Here is a 19,396-nt window from a genome sequence, read left to right on the forward strand (position 1 = left end):
TTATCCAAACAACTAGAATATACGACCGTGTATTTTTTTATTATGTATCTTATTAGACGATTTCACGATTCTATATCCGTGAGACAGAGTGACACGACTCATACATAAATGAAAAGTAATACTTTTGAATAAAAAATAATAATATTTTCATGAGTTGGGTCGGGTTGATAAATCGTCTCATAACGTTGATCCATAAGACCGTCTCATATGAGTTTTTTGTGCTTTTTTTTTTTAATAAAATGTTAATCTTTTAATATATATTGTATGTGTGTGTTACCCAGCTATTCAACTAATACAAAAACTCTTGTGAGACGGTATCATATATCAATTTTATGAGATAGATCTTCAATTTAGTTCACTACTCTAATATAGAAATTGAGAACAATGTCCCTCACATAATTGTGGAGCTTAAAAGTTTGTTAAACATTTTTTTATATATCCGACTTAATTGTGGGCGTAAAGGGTTTGAATTTTGAGGTCACGGGGTTGTTATTTTTGGTGGACAAAGATAAGTTATCAGGAAATCTTCATAATTTTATGCACTATTTGAAATCCGAAAAAAAAAAATTATTATTGTAAATTCACTAATATATATTATTCAACTTTAATTTTTAAGAAAATGTTTAAACCTTGTCCAAGTTTAAAATGATCGTGTAAATACTAGTTCAAAAAATTATCATCAAACACTATAAATAAGAAATGTTACTAACATTATCCTACTTAAATAAATATTCTAATTAATTTTTTTAAAAATGATTAAATATCATTTTAAAAGTTCTTAATCTTAATATAAAATCTAGACATCTTACACGAATTTATTTAATTCTGAAACACGAATTTATTTGTGCTGAAATATGATGAAATATCATGTTTATTTTAATCTTATTTTAAAATTTTCATTTACAACCCTACTCGATACATATAAATACACGTGAAGAATAAAAACAAAAATTTTCAGAAATAAAACATTTGTACTAATCAAATTCGGCCGACAACAAGACAAATAACCCAGGCTTCACTCCCAAATATGGTGCATTAATTAAAGGAGCTAGCGAGACCAAGGCAGAAATTATAAGTTCAAACTAATTTAATTTCAAAATGATTTATTTATACAAACACTAATAAGTAATTATAAAAGATGAAAATTCATTTTATACGGAGAAATGCAGAGGAATACTTGATTTGTTAATTTTTTTAACGATAAGTTAAATGATAATTCGCACCGGATATGATAATGTAGGACCGAAGCGCTTGACGCTTTACCAAAAGCTATAGCTAGGTAGTAATGGTGCAACTCAAATTTTTTAAACCGCACAACAGCTCAAGCACCACGGTTTGATCGCTCTACCAAGTAGGGACAATTATTGCACCCAACAATCTCCCTCCCAATAATTGCACTCCTTGCAATCAATGAGAATCGAACCTGTGACCTTGGCTCTGATACCAATTGTAGGACCGAGCGCTTGCCGCTTTACCAAAAGCTATAGCTAGTAGTAACGATGCAACTCAAATCTTTTAAACCGCACAGCAGCTCAAGCACAACGGTTCGATCGCTCTACCAAGCGAATACAATTATTGCACCCAACATATAATTTTGATTTTAATGGCTTATAATAAACATGTCCACACCAATGGAATCGTCACAAAATCTGATCCTGATCTTGTAGAGAAGAGACCAAATGACAAATAACGTTACTTTTGGTAAGAAAAAGACATCAATTACTATATTAATCCTTATTGAAAAATGAAAGAAAATATTCAATAAATGAGAAAAATTAAAACTATGTACCAGACATGAATTGTGTTGCTGCTAAATCAAGATATATACATGTACACAAGATTTATTTTTCAATTATGAATAAAATTCGAAGATATACAAATTTTATGGGGCGATTGCATGTGCTCGAATCACTATAATCTGAGTTCCTCAAAATCGTTAAAATCCACAAAGATAAAAAAAAAATATACACCAGAGATTTAATTATATATATATATATAATATTTAATATAATGAACATTCAATGTGGACATCTTTGTAACCACAACTGTGATAACGTCGTGAACTTCCAATAGTTGGATGTCACTTCAACCGATGTTCACATATGGTATATAGTCCCTGTATCGTTTTCGTCTTTTGAAACAATGGCGGTATATATGATCACTGTGAAGAAGAAAAAGGGCTATGCAGATTAGGGTTCAAGAAAACTTGGCTTAGGGTTAAATCTTGATGAAATAGAATCATCTAGGGCTCTCCACGAGATGCATCCATTCAATTAATGAGATTGATATCCATGTTATTTTATGTACTAAAAGAGAAATCAATAATTGATCGGAGAGCATACATACATACATACATACTGCACATATGATTAATCTGCAAGGTCGGAAAATTACATGTTATACGTATGATCGAAATTAAAGATTAATTAAGCAGCTTAATTTATATTATATGTATCGTAATTAAATAAACTTACCACGGAAATTAGTGATGATAATGTTCAAATGTTGAAGACGATTAAATCTGATGAAAATTTGAGCTCATTCCTTCACTAACTTTCCTCTTCTTTTTCTTCTTCTTGTAGGGTATCCCTCTTGCCTTTGCTTGAGAATCCCTCACTTCCCTAAGATAAACACGTATAGCCCCATTCGCAAAAGGGTTTGTCTCCGACGCGCCGCCGTTCTCCTCATAGGCGGCGCGTAGCCTACCAATGAGAGCGTCGAGGCTTCCCCAGGCCTGATTGAGGGGACAAGTACAGGGCCCCGCAGGATCGGGCTGCCCGAAAAACATGCACCCTTGTGTGTGAACCTTAGTCTTCCCGAACTGATCGAGGTATCTCAGGAAATCAAGGACATGATTGTAGTTGCACTGGGACAGGGCCAAGGGGGGACGAAGGTTTCTCAGGTACTGCCCGAAGGTGTTCCAATCACGACGTTTCTGAGACTCGTATCGGCTCAGCTGAGGCGGCTGATGATCGGTAGGCGCCGAAGCTGACGCTGAAGCTGAAGCTAATGCTGACGACGACGTGGACGAAGACGATCCCTGACCTCCAACTAGAGCATTTGGCATCATATCGATACACTTGATTTGGGCTCAAGAATTATTTCTTGCAAACAAGTAGATATTGAGCAAGAATTTCATGATCAAGTGGGTAATCAAATCATGGGCAAATGGAGGAGACATGATATATTCCAATCAAAGTGCTTTAGTTCCTCTCTTTTTATTCATTTTCCACACTATTTTCTTCCTTTAATGGTACCAAGTGCAGTAGTACTGCTGCTCTTCTATTTAATTATTTTTGTGTATTTGGGATAAGCATAGCATCATCGAAAGGTGCTGTATTAACAAAAAAAGAATTACGTTTTGGCCCCTGTCAAAATTCAATTTTAGAGTACTTCTAAATGCGATTTTTTTAATTAAACACAGTGTTTGTTCGCTAGGTAAAGTGGCTAAGGTTGATTAAAGAGGTATATATATAATCCTACTTTTATCCTAGAGTTTAGAGTGATCATGAAACCTGTCTCCCCTGAGATTTGGAGTAAGATTTGATTTATAATTTTAAGTTAACTTTTGATTTCATTTAGTATTATTATTCATTCATGGAGCAAGAACAACAAAAAAAGTAAACCAAATCGAGACATGTAACAAGTATAGTTTTTTTAAAACAGATTCGTCTCCTTCGGTATGTGCTTCGAGGATTAAGTCGGGCGACGGTTTCCCAAGACACAACGGACAGACCTGCAGCAATGTAGCATAAGTCGCTACACTGACGAAAAAAATGAATATCTAAATTTTACCAGCAGATCACGCAAAACCACAAGCAGCTTGCATGTGAGACAAAGTGGACGTTTATGGTGTGTTTTCGAGCTTGGCACATCTTCAATTTATATAAGTTGGTTGAATCAATATGAAATGCCAAAGGTTGTCATCCATAGACAGCCATACGAAGCACCAACAACAACCAGATCAAGCACCAACAGTAGGGCAGTCAGGCATGTGAAAAGTCTTTTCCGAAAAAAATTTAAAAATAGAAAAAGGTGGCATAGCCTAGCTAGGCGTTTTTTTCCTTGATTGGTCCGACATTCGACTCAAATAGGTCGTGCTTTTGCGCACAAGTCAAGCTTTTTCCAATGCAAATGTGCGCTCGTACGCTTGCACACAAATCATGATTTTTCTAGTGCAAATACTTTTAGAAATTTTCAAGATTTTTTAAAGTGGATAAGATATGTTATTTAATAAATTACAAATTTAGTGAAAATCATTTTTTATATTTTTATTAATAAAATTGATTTTTTTTAATGTTATAGTGGTATTTTTGTACTAGAAAATATATGACACCAAAATACCAAAAGTTGTTACTCATGAATACTCTCATGCTTTATAATATAAATAAATAATGATAATCATATTAATATATCGTAGATTGTATATAACATTTTTTCCATATTCGCCTAATTAAAACACTTCAAATATTCACAAGTTAATTTTTTTTCCAAATATTAAACATGCGATTTTGATGATGGAAAAATTCCAATTTTTTGTCCTATAATATTATATTTTTGTAATTTTGATTATTATATATATTATATATATATATAAATAGTCATTTTATGATTTGTCGTTGATGTGTACGCATTGTGCCGAGAATACCATTCCCAGTGAAAAACATTAACTTGCCAAAATTAAAAAATACAAGACTATTCTCCCTCAATTTCAACATCATTAGATCACGTGAGTCTCTTACATTACATCTTATAAAAGTTAAGATATATGCTCATGATCTAAAGACTAACATTTGACAGTATAGAAATAAATACTCCAAATATAACATAAAATAAGCATTCTACCTATCCCTTTTTCGATGCAATCTTCCTTGCCTAGTAATATATGATGGAATTTATATATGGAACTTATTACTCATGGAAAATCTCACTTGATTTTCAACTCTCATTAATTTTCAAAATTCGATAAGGGTATGAAAGTCTTCTTGACACATTAATTGATTTGAGAAGGTTCACTCACATACCAAAAATCCATGGAATTGACATTATTTATAATAATGGGAATCATCCGATTATTTTAACTATTTGATTATATTATATGGTAAAATATATATATTATATATATAATATAAATGGCTATATTTTAGCTACACATTCATGCTAGTACCGATGGCGATTAGCATCTATTGTTATTCCATTTTCCCATTGCACAATTTGTTTGTTTTTATTGTTGGCACTCAAATCGGAAATATTATGTGCATGGTGGACCCCCAACCCTATTCTACCGTGTGCTGGGACAGTTGCTTCCAACTATTTATTTATTTATTTATTATTATTATTATTATTGAATTTGTGAAATTTAATCTATCATTTAATATTACACTCGCTCGTCGTACTAATTATAATTAATAAATACTCCATATTTACTATTTCAATCTACCACTATTTATTGTAATGTGCTCAAATCAATAAATATGTTCCAAATTTAAGCTGCTCCTTCAATAAATTAATATTTGATTTGTTTCATTGTCCCTAAATTCGAAACAATTCTTCAATCATATTTTATACGGTGTAATGAGTTCGAGTTTTAATAAATAAATTGATCATGATGTGCACTTTTTATAAGAGATGATTCATATGATCATCTTGTGGACATCACACCATATGAGATAAATTTAAAAAGTTTTTAGATTAAACGAGATAATCTCATGTGATCATCTCGTGTTAAAAGTGCACAGCACAAAGTGCTGTGTTTTCAACACATTGGAGGATCTAAATCCGACCGATTCATAGAAAAAATATTATTTTTCTTGCTAAATATGGACCCAATCATTATTTTTCTTTGTAAATATGGATATAAATATTGAAACTGTCTTACATGATATAAATACTCTATGACAAACAAAAAAAATGTATAGAAAGGTTAGGATAGGAAAAAGGTAAGAATATTTGGCCTAAGCTTGGACCATTCCACACATAATTCGACTCCAACAAGGAAAAGTAGGTAATTTTTCATTTACATGATTTAGGTTGACTCTTTTTAAAGATTTGCCAAAAGTTGTATCAAATTAAAGATTAATTTTTAATCACCCAATCACTGTGAAGCCACATCTTCAAAAAAAAAAAATACAGTTATATATGAATTATTATTCTACTAACTCTCATATATTTTTTTATACTTCAACAGAATAAGATATTTCGATAATCATTTTGTGATAAAATAAAAATAAAAAAATTGAAGTAACAATTGTTTTGTGATAAAATAAAAAAATAAAAATTGAAGTATAATATGATTAAGGCAGCTAATAATGCTTAATTATAATAATCGTATGCGGTTATAGTGCTGTCAGTGATGTTTTTGTTGTCATTAGTCGGCTTAATTTCTTTGATTGTTCTTTGCTTTTGTGGCTTTTACGTGACCAAGTCTAATCTCAATTAAGGTAAGTCTATCCTTTATTAGGTAATTAAAGAATAATGATTTCCAGTAAATTGGTATTTTACTGACTAATCGGTTGATCATCCCAACTCCTAATGGTAAGGTCGAAATAATCCAATTCTACCGGCATTTATCCCTTTTCTTCGAGAAAAAGAAACAAAGGAAGAAGAAATTATCGAAATAAAATGTAATGATTATGGGACCTAGGTTGACCTAATATGAATATTAGCTCACGTTCATGCATCACTATTGGTCATGAATCATAAGTTGGCTCAGAATGACCATAGCTTATACCCATGCTTCATAACATATATTCATGCACCGTCACTTATAAATATTTTATCCCTCGAAAGTTGTTTCTTTCGTCTCTATCAAGAATCGAACATAGGACTTCCAGACTTAAGTACCTAAATTCTAAATAGTTAGTACAAATTGCTCTAGCGTTTTTTTTTTTGGTAACGATCATAAGCCATAGAATGACTTAACATAAGCCTCAACTCATACTCATGCACCACTATTGATTATGGGTCGTAAATTGGTCTAATTAACATGAACCGTAGCAAATGCATGGAATATCACTTATAGAATATATGATCCCTGGAAATAATTTCTTTCAACCACTACATTCTAGCACACACATATATTATTAATTGCAATTAATATCTCATTGATATTCAATGAGTGACGATGACATATTAACTTTTTTTTTTACGGTTAACACTTGTAATTATTTCATAGCCAAGATGTCCTTAGTTACAAGATGAATCAACCATAAGGGAAAAGCTCCAATCTCCCATACAAACTGAGAGTTGGAGGAAATAACAAAAGCAGCTATCGAATGGGCTACCGCATTTGCCGATCGACGAACATGAAAAAGTGAAATGCTATTTCTAGAATTCAATAGTAATTTGATATCTGAAGCAATGGAACCTGAATAGCTAAGGGTTCTCTTCCGGCCTTGTGACTGCTTGCACGGCAAGGAGAGAATCGGAGGCAACTTGATGAATCTGTAAGTTATGCAGTTGAGCCAATTTTAAACCCCCGTGAATAGCAATAAGCTCGGCGCATAAAACCGACTGGGGCATGTCAATCTTCCGTCCAAAAACTACTACTGGTTGTCCCTCGTGATTCCTCACCACTCCTCCAATAGCACAGCTGTTAGAGTCCTCATTATAGGCCGCGTCAACATCCAATCGGAGCTTATATTCTGGTGGCGGCACCCACGCGGCAGGGGACGAGCACTGTACATTAGCAGGCAATGTCGATAGAGCTACTTGAGCTAGCTGGAAATCATGCAGCAGGGATTCACTCCAGTCTGTATTAGTAATTTCCCATCTCCCCTGACTCTTGTGAACCAACTGCAATCTTTCACTCCACGTCGCCCAAGTGCGCATAGCAAACACTTCAAACTCTTTCTTGCTAAGCTTATCCTTCATCCACAAGAAGATATCAAACACTTCCAGATGGCAGACCTGTTTCAAGAGCGGCCGGAAACAAGTTTATTTCCAACAAGACTTTATGGCCGCACATAGGAATAAAGCATGGCTCGTAGAATCCCAACTCGCCTGACACAACGGACACACGTCTGCTACTGGAACATGATGAGTCTGCAAGTTTCTTTCAGTAGGAATTATATTATGTATCACTCTCCAGCAGAATATCTTGACTTTCGGCGGAAGTGACAGAGCTCAGAGGAATTTCCACCAGCTTTTCATTGTAGTGCTCGAACTAGACAATGGTGAATCATAGAAACCTGAAGCTGCCTTATACCCTTCTCGGACTGTATATTTGCCTTTAGCATCGAATAACCAGAATCGGAAATCCTCATGTGGCATCGCTGGTAGAGGGATAACCAATATATCCTGCACCAAATGAGGGGAAAAGAGCTGTTGTACGACAGATACCTTCCAACTCCCATTTTCAATAAGGTCCTGAACCTTTCTGTTGTCTAGATTCGGAGTCTGAGAAATTCTGCCTTTTGATCTCGGAATCCATCTATCCCCGACCAGGTTTATCTTTGCCCCGTTGCCCACATGCCAACACAGCCCAATATCCAGTAAAGAGCGGCTCCATAACAGTGACCTCCAGAGGTACGATGGGTTGCTGCCAAGGCCGGTCTCCATAATATCTTGGTGCCTGAAATATCTAGCTTTAAGCACACGGCCAACCAATGATTCCGGGTCTACTAGTATACGCCATATCTGTTTTGCCAACAGTGCCTTATTAAACGTTTCAAGGTGTCGAAAACCCAACCCACCCATACACTTTGGCTGGCATAGTGCTTTCCAAGATCTCCAATGCATTCGTCTCTTTCTCTCCCCAACACCCCACCAAAAGTTTGAGCATTCACGCTCTATCTCTTCACAAACCGATTTCGGGATTCGAAAACAGGACATAGCATAGGTGGGTATTGCCTGCAACACTGATTTTATCAAAATCTCCTTAACCCCCACCGAAAAGTTTTTGTTGCCCCAACCCTGTATTCGTTTCACAACTCTCTCCACAAGATATCTGAACTGTAGTCTCTTGCTTCTAGTAGAAAACACTGGAAGTTCAAGATAGACCTCATGTCCGTGCACTAACGAAATGGCCAGTCTTGACTTGATATTTTCTGCCAATTGCGCATCGGTATTCGGGCTAAAAGAGAGCGATGATTTCTCAAAGTTGATCAGTTGTCCCGAGGCCTTCTCATAAGAAGATAAGCAGTTCCGGATAGCCTCACAGTCTGCCATTGTCGCTCTAAAAAAGAGGAGGCTATCATCAGCAAATAATAGGTGAGTAATGGTTGGGCAAGATGAGGCAATACGAACTCTTGTTAATAGCCTGCGTTGTTCAAGAGATATGAGGGCAGAAGATAAACCATGAGCACACAAGACAAATAAATATGGGGAAAGATGGTCTCCCTGTCTTAAACCTCGGTCTGGTATGACGTTTCCAATGATTTCACCATTTAAGGAGAAGGAGTATCGGACAGTACGCACACACCGCATAATTTTCTCCACCCAAATAGGTGAAAATCCCAACCGGATCATCATTCCTTCAAGAAAACCCCATTCCACTCTATCACAGGCCTTACTTATATCAAGCTTTAGTGCACCATAACCTTTCTGGCCCTGTTTTCTGCTTCTGATCCAGTGTAATGTTTCAAAACTGAGTATGATGTTATCAGATATCAATCTGCCAGGAACGAATGCACTCTGGAATTCATTCACTGTATTCTTTAGAATAGGTCTGAACCTATTTGTCAAACACCGAGCAACTACTTTATAGCAGACATTGCAAAGACTAATAGGCCGGAAGTCTTTCATAGTCATTGGACTCGGGATCTTCGGTATAAGAGTAATTATTGTGTCATTCCAGTCCTCAAGAGCCTCCCCCTCATTTAGTATTTTTAATATGGCTTCCGAGACATCTTCACCTATCACATCCCAAAATTTTTGAAAGAAGAAAGCAGGCATGCCATCTGGTCCTGGGGCTTTGTCTGGATGCAAGTCGAACATCGCATTCTTCACTTCAGCCACAGTGAATGGATTGCATAGGATTGAATTTGTGTGATCATCAATTGTCTCCTTCACACAGTCCAGGATCTGGTTTCTATCATTTTCTGTAGGATTATCAGATTGGAATAGGTGAGCAAAGTAGTCCTCCACAATCTCAACCATGCTCCTCATCTCTGTGCACCAGTCCCCATGGGCCGAGACAAGACCAGTAATATGATTTCTAGATCTCCTTGCCGCCGCATAAGCATGAAAATATTTAGAATTTCTATCGCCATGCTTAAGCCAGTTAACCCTGCTTCTTTGCTTCCAGTATATCTCATCTTTCGTCGCCAACATCTCCATGAGCGGTGACATATTAACTGTTACTAATAATATGTGTGTGTGAGAGAGAGACCCTAATTAAACTAATGAAATTAAGACTAGCTTGAGCTAATTGTATCGATTTCAATTCTTAGATTGAGCTAGGAATAAAAAATGAGAGTCTTATTTTAAAAATTTAATGATTATAAAATGGATAATATAAGTACTTCTGATTCGCTGTATTTATTTAACGTAAAATGCTCAAAACACATTAATTGCTACTAATAAATCATTGAGTAGATCTCTTGTGAGACGGTCTCACGAATCTTTATCTGTGAGACGGGTCAATCTTACCGATATTCACGATAAAAAGTGATAATTTTAGCATAAAAAGTAATATTTTTTTATGGATGACCTAAATAAGAGATCCGTCGCACAAAATACGGCTCATGATACTGTCTCACACAAGTTTTTGTCTAAATCATTTATATCATACATTCGCCGTATAAAAAATTTAACGATACCGTAACCGATTATATTAACAATCATAAATTTTGTTTTACAGCAAAACTTGTAATTTTATTGAGATATTACTAACCACGAAGGAAACTCACCTCTATTTTCCAGTTTTTGATTACTTTTGTTTTTGTTTAAAACAATAAATTTAAATTTAACTTATAAAAATGGACATTTTGAATTGATGTATATATATTGCATTAGATCTTTTATAATCCGTTACTAACATGACATATGTGTTTTTTTAAGTTATTAATCTATATTGTCAAATTTTAATTTTAATTTACTATTTTTATTTTTTTGTAATTTCGGTTATTTTTATGACGTGACGCTGATATGATATAGATGAAATATTGATGTAATGATGTATCAAATGTCAAATCATCATTCTCGATTAAAAAAAAAAGACCAAGATTGTAAAAAATTTTAAAATAGATGTTTAATATATTTATGTGTGTGTATATATGTAACAGATGTGTAATAACCATATATGTTTATTAATTAAATAATTAAAAATATATATATGTAGTTCTTTTGAATATACGATATGATACACTTTGTTATTGGCTCAGTTCTTGAAATGGGTACAGCAACGAGGCCGTCGATTGCGCTTCGAAATAATGAGTTCAAAATTTTTATAGAAATATCCTGAAATAAATTGTACTTACAAATTATCTTTTCGACATTTCAGTATAAATTAGTCAAAATCTCGCCTAACTTTATATAATCTGTCAAAATTTTCATCATAGAGAATTTTGAATTCAAATATTTAAAATTTGTCATATCTCGAATACAGCACATGCGCGAGCAACAATCATGAAACATTATATATAAAAATATATATTTATATATTTATAAATTTGAATTTTATCATCATTATATTTTATTGCATAGTTATTTATTTTACTAGATTAAAAAAATTCAATTAATTAATGCTACAGAATACAAGATGTCTTATTGATAATCAAATTTAAAATGATCGCGAAAACGAAAAACTACGCTTATTTATGTAATACATAAGATGAAAAAAAACATATTTTAGTTTTTTAGGTAGTGAAAATTCAGTTTTAGTTTATTACATTTTTTTACAATTTTAGTTATTTTTCTCGTGTGGCACTGATGTGACACTGATATGATGCAAATATGATGCTGAAATATATAGTTACATATCAACACTCTCAATGAAAAATGACAAAAATGCGGAAAAAAAATGAATAATATATAACTAACGATGAATTTTGACAACACTGATAATCAAAATTGAAAATAAATAAATAAATAAGACCAAATTACAATCTTCTCAAAAAATTAAAAAAAAAACATGTTAATTTTGTTTTTATTGTCTTCAAAGTCTCCTCGAAATTAATTTCAAGGACAATAGTAGGTGTACAAATAAATTTAGAGAAAAGATTTGTTAAAAAGCCCTAATCAGCATATAATGCTTCACTGCCCCCACCACTTCCGATTATTACTTGTATTTCTCCCCAGTTAACTTTTCCAAAGATAGTTTTTTATTATTATTATTTTCCTGAAATGGACATTTTCCTAGGAATTTATTAACGTGATCATTAAGTTTCAAACAATTACACCAATTTGTTGGCTCGCATAAATAATTTTATTGTACGAGAAAAGAAATTAAATTTGACCAACCAAGTAGATTTTCTATGATAGGTAAATGAATTAATATATAGATCATATTAACAATACAGTTCAGATTCCCTTTAAAGTTACACGCTTGAGTTTATTTAAACAAAATACATAGAGTAGGTCTCTTGTGAGACGGTCTCACGAATCTTTATCTATGAAACGGGTCAACCCTACCGATATTCACAATAAAAAATAATACTCTTAGCATAAAAAGTAATATTTATTTATGGATGACCCAAATAAAAGATTCGTCTCACAAAATACGACCCGTGAGAGCGTCTCACACAAGTTTTTGCCAAATATAAAAACTCGACTCAATCCTTTGCAGCCCTAGTTTAGAAAAAATATTTTAGAAATTTACGTGTTCTTTTCAAAACAATTTAAAAGTACTAAAATATTTTCTTTAATTTTTATCCAAACTTTTGAAATTTTAATTTATTATATCAATCATACACACATATATATAGATGCAATACGTACAAAAGATCGCTAGTATGTTAGTAAGTTTAAATACCAGGTTTGGGTTATGATCTCAGGCGATTGTAGTCTATACATATTAGCGACCGACGTACATGCGATGTGTGCAGTATAATACATAATATAATGTATAACATAATATTTTATATTAATTTGTTTTTACATAATCTTCCTGTAAATTGGACTTTCCAACAAATATTATATTATGTATTGCATAATAATTTACAAATTTTTTGACGTAATCTCCCGTAAATTAGACTTCCCAACAAAAACATATATATAATATACACAATTCAAAACATAATCTCTCCCTAAGAGATGAGATTATTATGTAACAAAAATATTTTCTTCTTTAGACAATATATCGAACAGTTGATACGAAAATGAATCAAAGTTTTGACATGCAAAGAAAATCAAAACAAAGCCCATAACGTAAACCCATATAATCATTGAAGAATATTTAAAAAAATAAAGAATTAATCTTTGTAAATTATCTTATGGAAATTCCAACGAATGGCTTGAATTATTTCAGCCCAATAATACCCAGTTGCTAACTTATACGGGGACTTTAGATTTTAGAGCAAGTAGTTTGAAATATGAAAAACATTAGCAAAAACATATTTTCATTAACTTTTTTTTAAAAAAGAATATATTTTTACAAGGGCGTTTGTGTTTGTTTGCTCATAATATTATATATTCATTACTTATTTTATCAAAAATTATAGATAAAAAGGTTTAATTTTCAAAGCTTTTGAATTATAAGGCAGTAAAAATGTCATATCTTGATATATTATTGTCAATAAAGATGATATTATGTTTTGAATTATATTAAATTCAAATTGTTATATCTAAATTTTTATTGTATTCTGGATATATTAAAGTGATTACTCTTATTTTATTAAATAATAGGTTTTTCGTGAGATGATTTCATGAATCTATTTCAGTAAGATTAATATTTAAAGTGAAAAATAATACTTTCAGAATAAAAATTAATATTTTTTCATGAATATATATCTCACAAAACTGATTTTATATCATCTTACATTACTTTTCGAAATCGTAAAAAAAAAAAAAAAAAAGGCCGTCTTTGCACGTAAATTTAAAGCCTTGGACACGAATACGCTGTTTTCTATGAATCTCTGATCCTTTAAAATTAATGTAATCATGTGTAGTCCCTACTTTCCTTGGTCTTGATCAGATTTTTGTGGGCTTTTCTTTACTGATTTTTGCACTCACTTCTTTGCAAGGTCCAGACTATATTATATTTTTGTGCTGAGAAATAAGGTAATTTAAGGGATTCATGGCTGGAAAAAAAAATGTGGAGAAGATGGCATTAATAGATGCCCAGTTGAGGCTTTTGGTTCCTGTAAAAGTGTCTGAGGATGATAAGCTCGTCGAGTATGATGCATTGCTTTTGGATCGGTTCTTGACATTCTGCAGGATTTGCATGGACTGGATCTTAGAGAAATGGCGCGAAATGAATTAATTTTTACGCTATTTTTGTCTTATTTCGATGGTAAAAAAAAATTGATCCTTGGTTTTAGAACAAGAGCATTGATTTTCTAGCGATCATGGATTCTCATTAGTGTTCTAACCCTAAGATTCAACAATGATTGCAATTGTAGGAGTTATTTGTTGCAAAAGTCTGAATTTTGGTGTGTATCCAAGTTGAGATTAATGTGCAAGAACTAAATGTAATCTTCTGGAATAGCTTTTTAGTAAAGAATGGGCATTTGGTTTGGTTCTGATCAATAAGATATTAATATGATCAAAACAAATCGATTTTTGGAATTTTGGGTTTTGTTATTTGTTTTAAGAATGAATCTTTACGGTGGACCTGACTATGTAAAGATTTTAGTACATGCTTTATAGCACTGTCTGAGGTTTGGATGTAACATGTGTATGCTATGGTTCTTGAAAAAAATGAATGGGGTGGTATGGTATCTTTAATTTCAGTCATTTGTTGTAGGTTCAAGAATGATATGAACTTTCTGCTGAGTATGAAAACAAGCGTGATCCTAAAAAGCTGGAAGAGCTTGGGAATGTGTTGACAAGATTGGGTCCTGGGGACTGTATGATTACTGCCAAGGCTTTCTTTCGCATGCTTAACTTGGCCAACTTGGTTGAGGAGGTATAGATTGCTTACAATCGACGGAACAAACTGAAAAAGGGAGATTATACGGATGAGAGCTCCGCAACTACCGAATCGGACATCGAAAAGGCTCTCAAGCGACTTGTGGTCGATCTAAAAAAATCTCCCCATGAAGTTTTTGATGCATTAAAGAATCAGCCTGTGGATATAGTCTTCACTGCTCATCCCACTCACGTCTATCCGAAGATCATTGCTTCAGAAGCATGGAAGGTCGGTTCTCTTACTATAACATTTTTTTTTGGATTATGTATTTTCATCGAGAAGGAGACCGTATATTTGATGTTTTGTTGTATACATTTCCTAGCAAAGCGCCTCTTACTTAATAAATTCTTTGATTCTCCCCCGCTAATTGATCACCACTTTTCAGGATTCGGAATTGCTTAGCCCAGTTGTATGACAAAGACATTACACCTGATGATAAACAGGAGCTTGATGAGACGTTGCAGAGGGAGGTGAATATTAATGCCCATCATCTTATACACTCACAACTATTATGGACTTACGGGTTTCAATAGTAATGCATTTACATGAGATAAGAGATCACCTTGATGGAACTACTCTTTTATTTTTATCAAATTTCAGTCACATTGTTGAACTCGAATATGGATGATTCTTTGCTAGCTTTTCGAGTTGATTGATTCTTAGAAAAGACAAGGGCATGGTTTGGTATAATAGAGTCGTTCATTTTCGTATCAAGTTTGAGAGTTATTTTATTTTTCCCATTTGTAAATGCCTCTTTTCTTTTTCTGTTTTTTTGTTTCTCTCTTTAATAAAAAACCTTGCATGTCTTCAGATTCAAGCTGCTTTCAGAACTGATGAAATCCAAAGGACTCCCCCTGCTCCCCAAGATGGAATGAGGGCAGGGATGAGTTAATTCCATGAAACAATCTGGGAAGGTGTACCAAAGTTTCTGCACCGTGTTGATACCGCACTTTAGAATATAGGAATTAAAGAGCGTGTTATGCCCCTCTAATTCAATTTTCTTCTTGGATGTGTAGAGACCGTGATGGTATTTCACTTTTCCTTGACAAAATGAATATCCATTTATATAGTTTCTCAAACTACTGAGATTAGATGGCATCGGCAGTTGTGAAACTTACATCATTATAAAAGATTGCCATGTTCTTGAGTTCTTGAGAAACGGTTATACCTGTCCTCTTTAAATTAACGCTTCTATATTTGCTTAATTAATGACAGGCAACCCGAGGGTAACTCCTGAGGTCACTAGGGACATGTGCTTATTGGCCAGAATGATGGCTGCTAACCTGTACTTTTCTCGAATTGAGGATCTAATGTTTGAAGTAATCACATAACAATTATCTTTATGTTTTTTGGATTTCTTCTTGTTTGAGTTTTAAGCCTTGTCACATGTTTGTGAATTGTGATTTTTTTTAACTCCGTTATGTTTCCTAGTTGTCAATGTGGCGCTGCAATGATGAGCTTCGTGTTCGAGCAGATGAACTCCACAGATATTCGAGGACAGGTGCAAAATATTTTATAGGTACCCTGCTACAATAATGTAGTTTCCAATATGTTCTCTTTATCTTCTATCAACCTGACTTCTTTCTGTGAAATATTTCATCAGAGGCTTAGAGCATTAAAATTTCTATAATCAAAACATGAACAACTTGCATTCTATTACATAATCTACGGTGTTTATGACCGTGAGCAACCGTCAGCCAATCTTTCCAAATGTTAAGAGTATCAATCTTCCTTGTTATGCAGAGTTTTGGAAGACAATCTCACTGAACGAACCTTATTGTGTCATTCTTGGTGACGCGAGGGATAGGTTCTATCAGACACGTGAACGATCCCGACATTTATTAGCTCATGGAACATTTGACATCTCAGACGATGCTTCATACACCAATGTTGCGCTGGTTTTCTTTCATTTTCATGGACGTCATTTAAAGCTCAGGTGCCACTCTAAATTCTATGATAACTGATGATTTTCCTCCTGTCACAAGTAAATAATAGTCTCCGTGTGTGTAGCTTTCAAGTAGTTGCTTGCTTTTGTACGTTTTCTTAGTGCTCCCCAATTCCTGATGGTATAATTGAAATATTAGATGTTCTATACGGGGTTATTCAGATATTAACTGAATAAAGTTCTAATTTTTACACAGTTCTTAGAGCCTCACGAGCTCTGTTACAGATCGCTTTGTGCTTGTGGGGACCGTCCAATAGCTGATGGGAGTCTGCTAGATTTTCTAAGGCGGGTTTCAACATTTGGTCTCTCCCTTGTGAGGCTCGACATAAGGCAAGAGTCGGACAGGCACACCGATGTTTTAGATGCCATTACCAAGCACTTGGATATGGGTTCATATAAAGAGTGGTCGGAAGAACGTTGACACGAATGGCTTCTGTCTGAACTCAGTGGCAAGCGACCCCTATTTGGACCAGATATTCAAAAGACGGAAGATATTTCCGATGTTTTGAACACGTTCCATATCTTGGCGGAACTCCCATCGGACTGCTTTGGTATATATATCATTTCAATGGCTACAGCCCCATCTGATGTGCCGGCTGTCGAACTTCTGCAACGTGAATGCCATGTGAAGCAGCCACTAAGAGTTGTTCCACTTTTCGAGAGATTAGCTGATCTAGAAGCTGCTCCTGCTGCTGTTGCACGTATTTTCTCAGTTGATTGGTACAAAAACGAGATCAATGGTAAGCAGGAAGCCAGGATTGGTATTCAGACTCTGACAAAGAAGTCGGTCGGCTATCTGCGGCATGGCAATTGTACGAGGCCCAAGAGGAGCTTATATAAGTTGCCAAAAAATATGGCGTGAACTAACGATGTTCCATGGTCGAGGAGGAACTTTTGGAAGAGGAGGAGGTCACTCACATTGCTATATTGTCTCAACCACCAGACACGGTACATGGATCTCTTCGTGTCATGATTCGGGGAGAAGTCATTGAGCAATCATTTGGGGAGGAGCACTTGTGCTTCAGAATAATCCAACGCTTTACTGCCGCCACACTCGAACACAGAATCCCCCAATCTCACCCAAACCAGAGTAGCGAGCACTTTTAGATGAAATCGCTATTGTTGCCACAGAAGAGTATCGTTCAATTGTCTTCAAAGAACCCCGTTTTGTCCAATATTTTCACCTTGCGAGTTTCAACATTTTTAATTACCTTTGTTCTTCCTTAATATTTGTATTGCTAATATTTTTTGGAATATATATGTAAACTACAATAGGCCACTCCAGAACTAGAGTACGGTAGAATGAACATCGGCAGTCGTCCATCAAAACAGAAACCTAGTGGAAGCATTGAATCTCTAAGAGCTATTCCATGGATTTTTGCATGGACGTATACCAGATTTCATCTCCCAGTTTGGCTAGGATTTGGGGTGGCATTCAAATACGCCATACAAAAGGACATCAAAAACCTGAAAGTGCTGCAAGAAATGTGCAACAAATGGCCTTTCTTTAGAGTCACAGTCGATTTAGTCGAGATGGTTTTTGCCAGGGGTGAACCTGGTATTGCTGCATTGTACGATCAACTCCTGGTTTCAAAAGACTTGTGGTCGTTTGGCGAGCGTTTGAGGTCCAACTATGAGGAGACTGAGATCCTGCTCCAGGTAATTTTTTTTATGTCTTTCTGTTGGTATTTGGAGAAAGATTGATGATGATGAATTATGAAAGCTGTATAAATGTGAGTTGAATAAGCTTCGGCTGCTTTTGGATGGAATAGTTTTTTAATCTGAAAAAAGAACTTAGATAAATTAATTTCAAATGACACCGTGAAATTGCAGACAGTTTTAGACCATGAGTTCGCAATTATTTATTTTTGTGTCATTCAATCCAACCATATCCTTATTTATCTCGTTCATAGATTGTCGGACACGGGGATCTTTTGGAAGGCGACCCATACTTGAAGCAACGCCTTCGTTTACGTGATTCCTACATTACAACATTGAATGTCAGCCAAGCTTATACTCTGAAACGGATTCGAAACCCAAGCTATCATGTAAAGTTGAGGCCTCACATTTCCAAAGAGTACGTGGAATCCAAACCGGCCAATGAACTCGTGAAACTGAATCCAACTAGTGAGTATGCTCCTGGATTGGAGGATACCCTCTTTTTCATGATGAAAAGTGTTGCTGCTGAACTTCAGAACACTGGCTAATTAACAACATATCGCGTTTTTTTTATTTACTTGATTTATATATGTTCTAGATTTTTCCATTCACAGACTTCTGACGTCTTAATGCAGAAGATTCTCTCCAGTTTTTAGTTAACTGCAACCTTGTAATTCATAACATAAATATATGAATAATGTTGGATTTTATCTTTATTTATTTTCAGTTTCATGTTTAAGGTTGTTTCGGAGCTTTGCATGGGAACTACAATATTGAAAAAC

At 34.4% G+C, this 19,396-nt stretch overlaps 1 protein-coding gene and 1 pseudogene across 1 annotated transcript; one reads left to right on the plus strand and one right to left on the minus strand.

The window, feature by feature from the left end:
• Positions 1 to 2,108: 2,108 nt before the first annotated feature.
• On the minus strand, positions 2,109 to 3,281 carry LOC142536730 (protein LIGHT-DEPENDENT SHORT HYPOCOTYLS 10-like). Its single transcript, XM_075642019.1, has 2 exons — positions 2,475 to 3,281; positions 2,109 to 2,161 (listed from the first exon to the last, which is right to left on the minus strand). Exon 1 carries the CDS (start codon positions 3,068 to 3,070, stop codon positions 2,516 to 2,518), a length of 555 nt encoding a protein of 184 aa, XP_075498134.1. The 5' UTR covers positions 3,071 to 3,281; the 3' UTR covers positions 2,109 to 2,161; positions 2,475 to 2,515.
• A 10,674-nt stretch (positions 3,282 to 13,955) lies between these two features.
• LOC142536732 (phosphoenolpyruvate carboxylase-like) lies at positions 13,956 to 19,264 on the plus strand (annotated as a pseudogene).
• Positions 19,265 to 19,396: the final 132 nt, after the last annotated feature.

This window comes from Primulina tabacum, chromosome 2, assembly GCF_025594145.1.
Source record: "Primulina tabacum isolate GXHZ01 chromosome 2, ASM2559414v2, whole genome shotgun sequence".
NCBI lineage: Eukaryota > Viridiplantae > Streptophyta > Magnoliopsida > Lamiales > Gesneriaceae > Primulina > Primulina tabacum.

Excerpts from the sequence above, each read along its gene's own strand:
- LOC142536730 (XM_075642019.1), bottom strand. The coding sequence starts at position 3,070 with ATGATGCCAAATGCTCTAGTTGGAGGTCAGGGATCGTCTTCGTCCACG.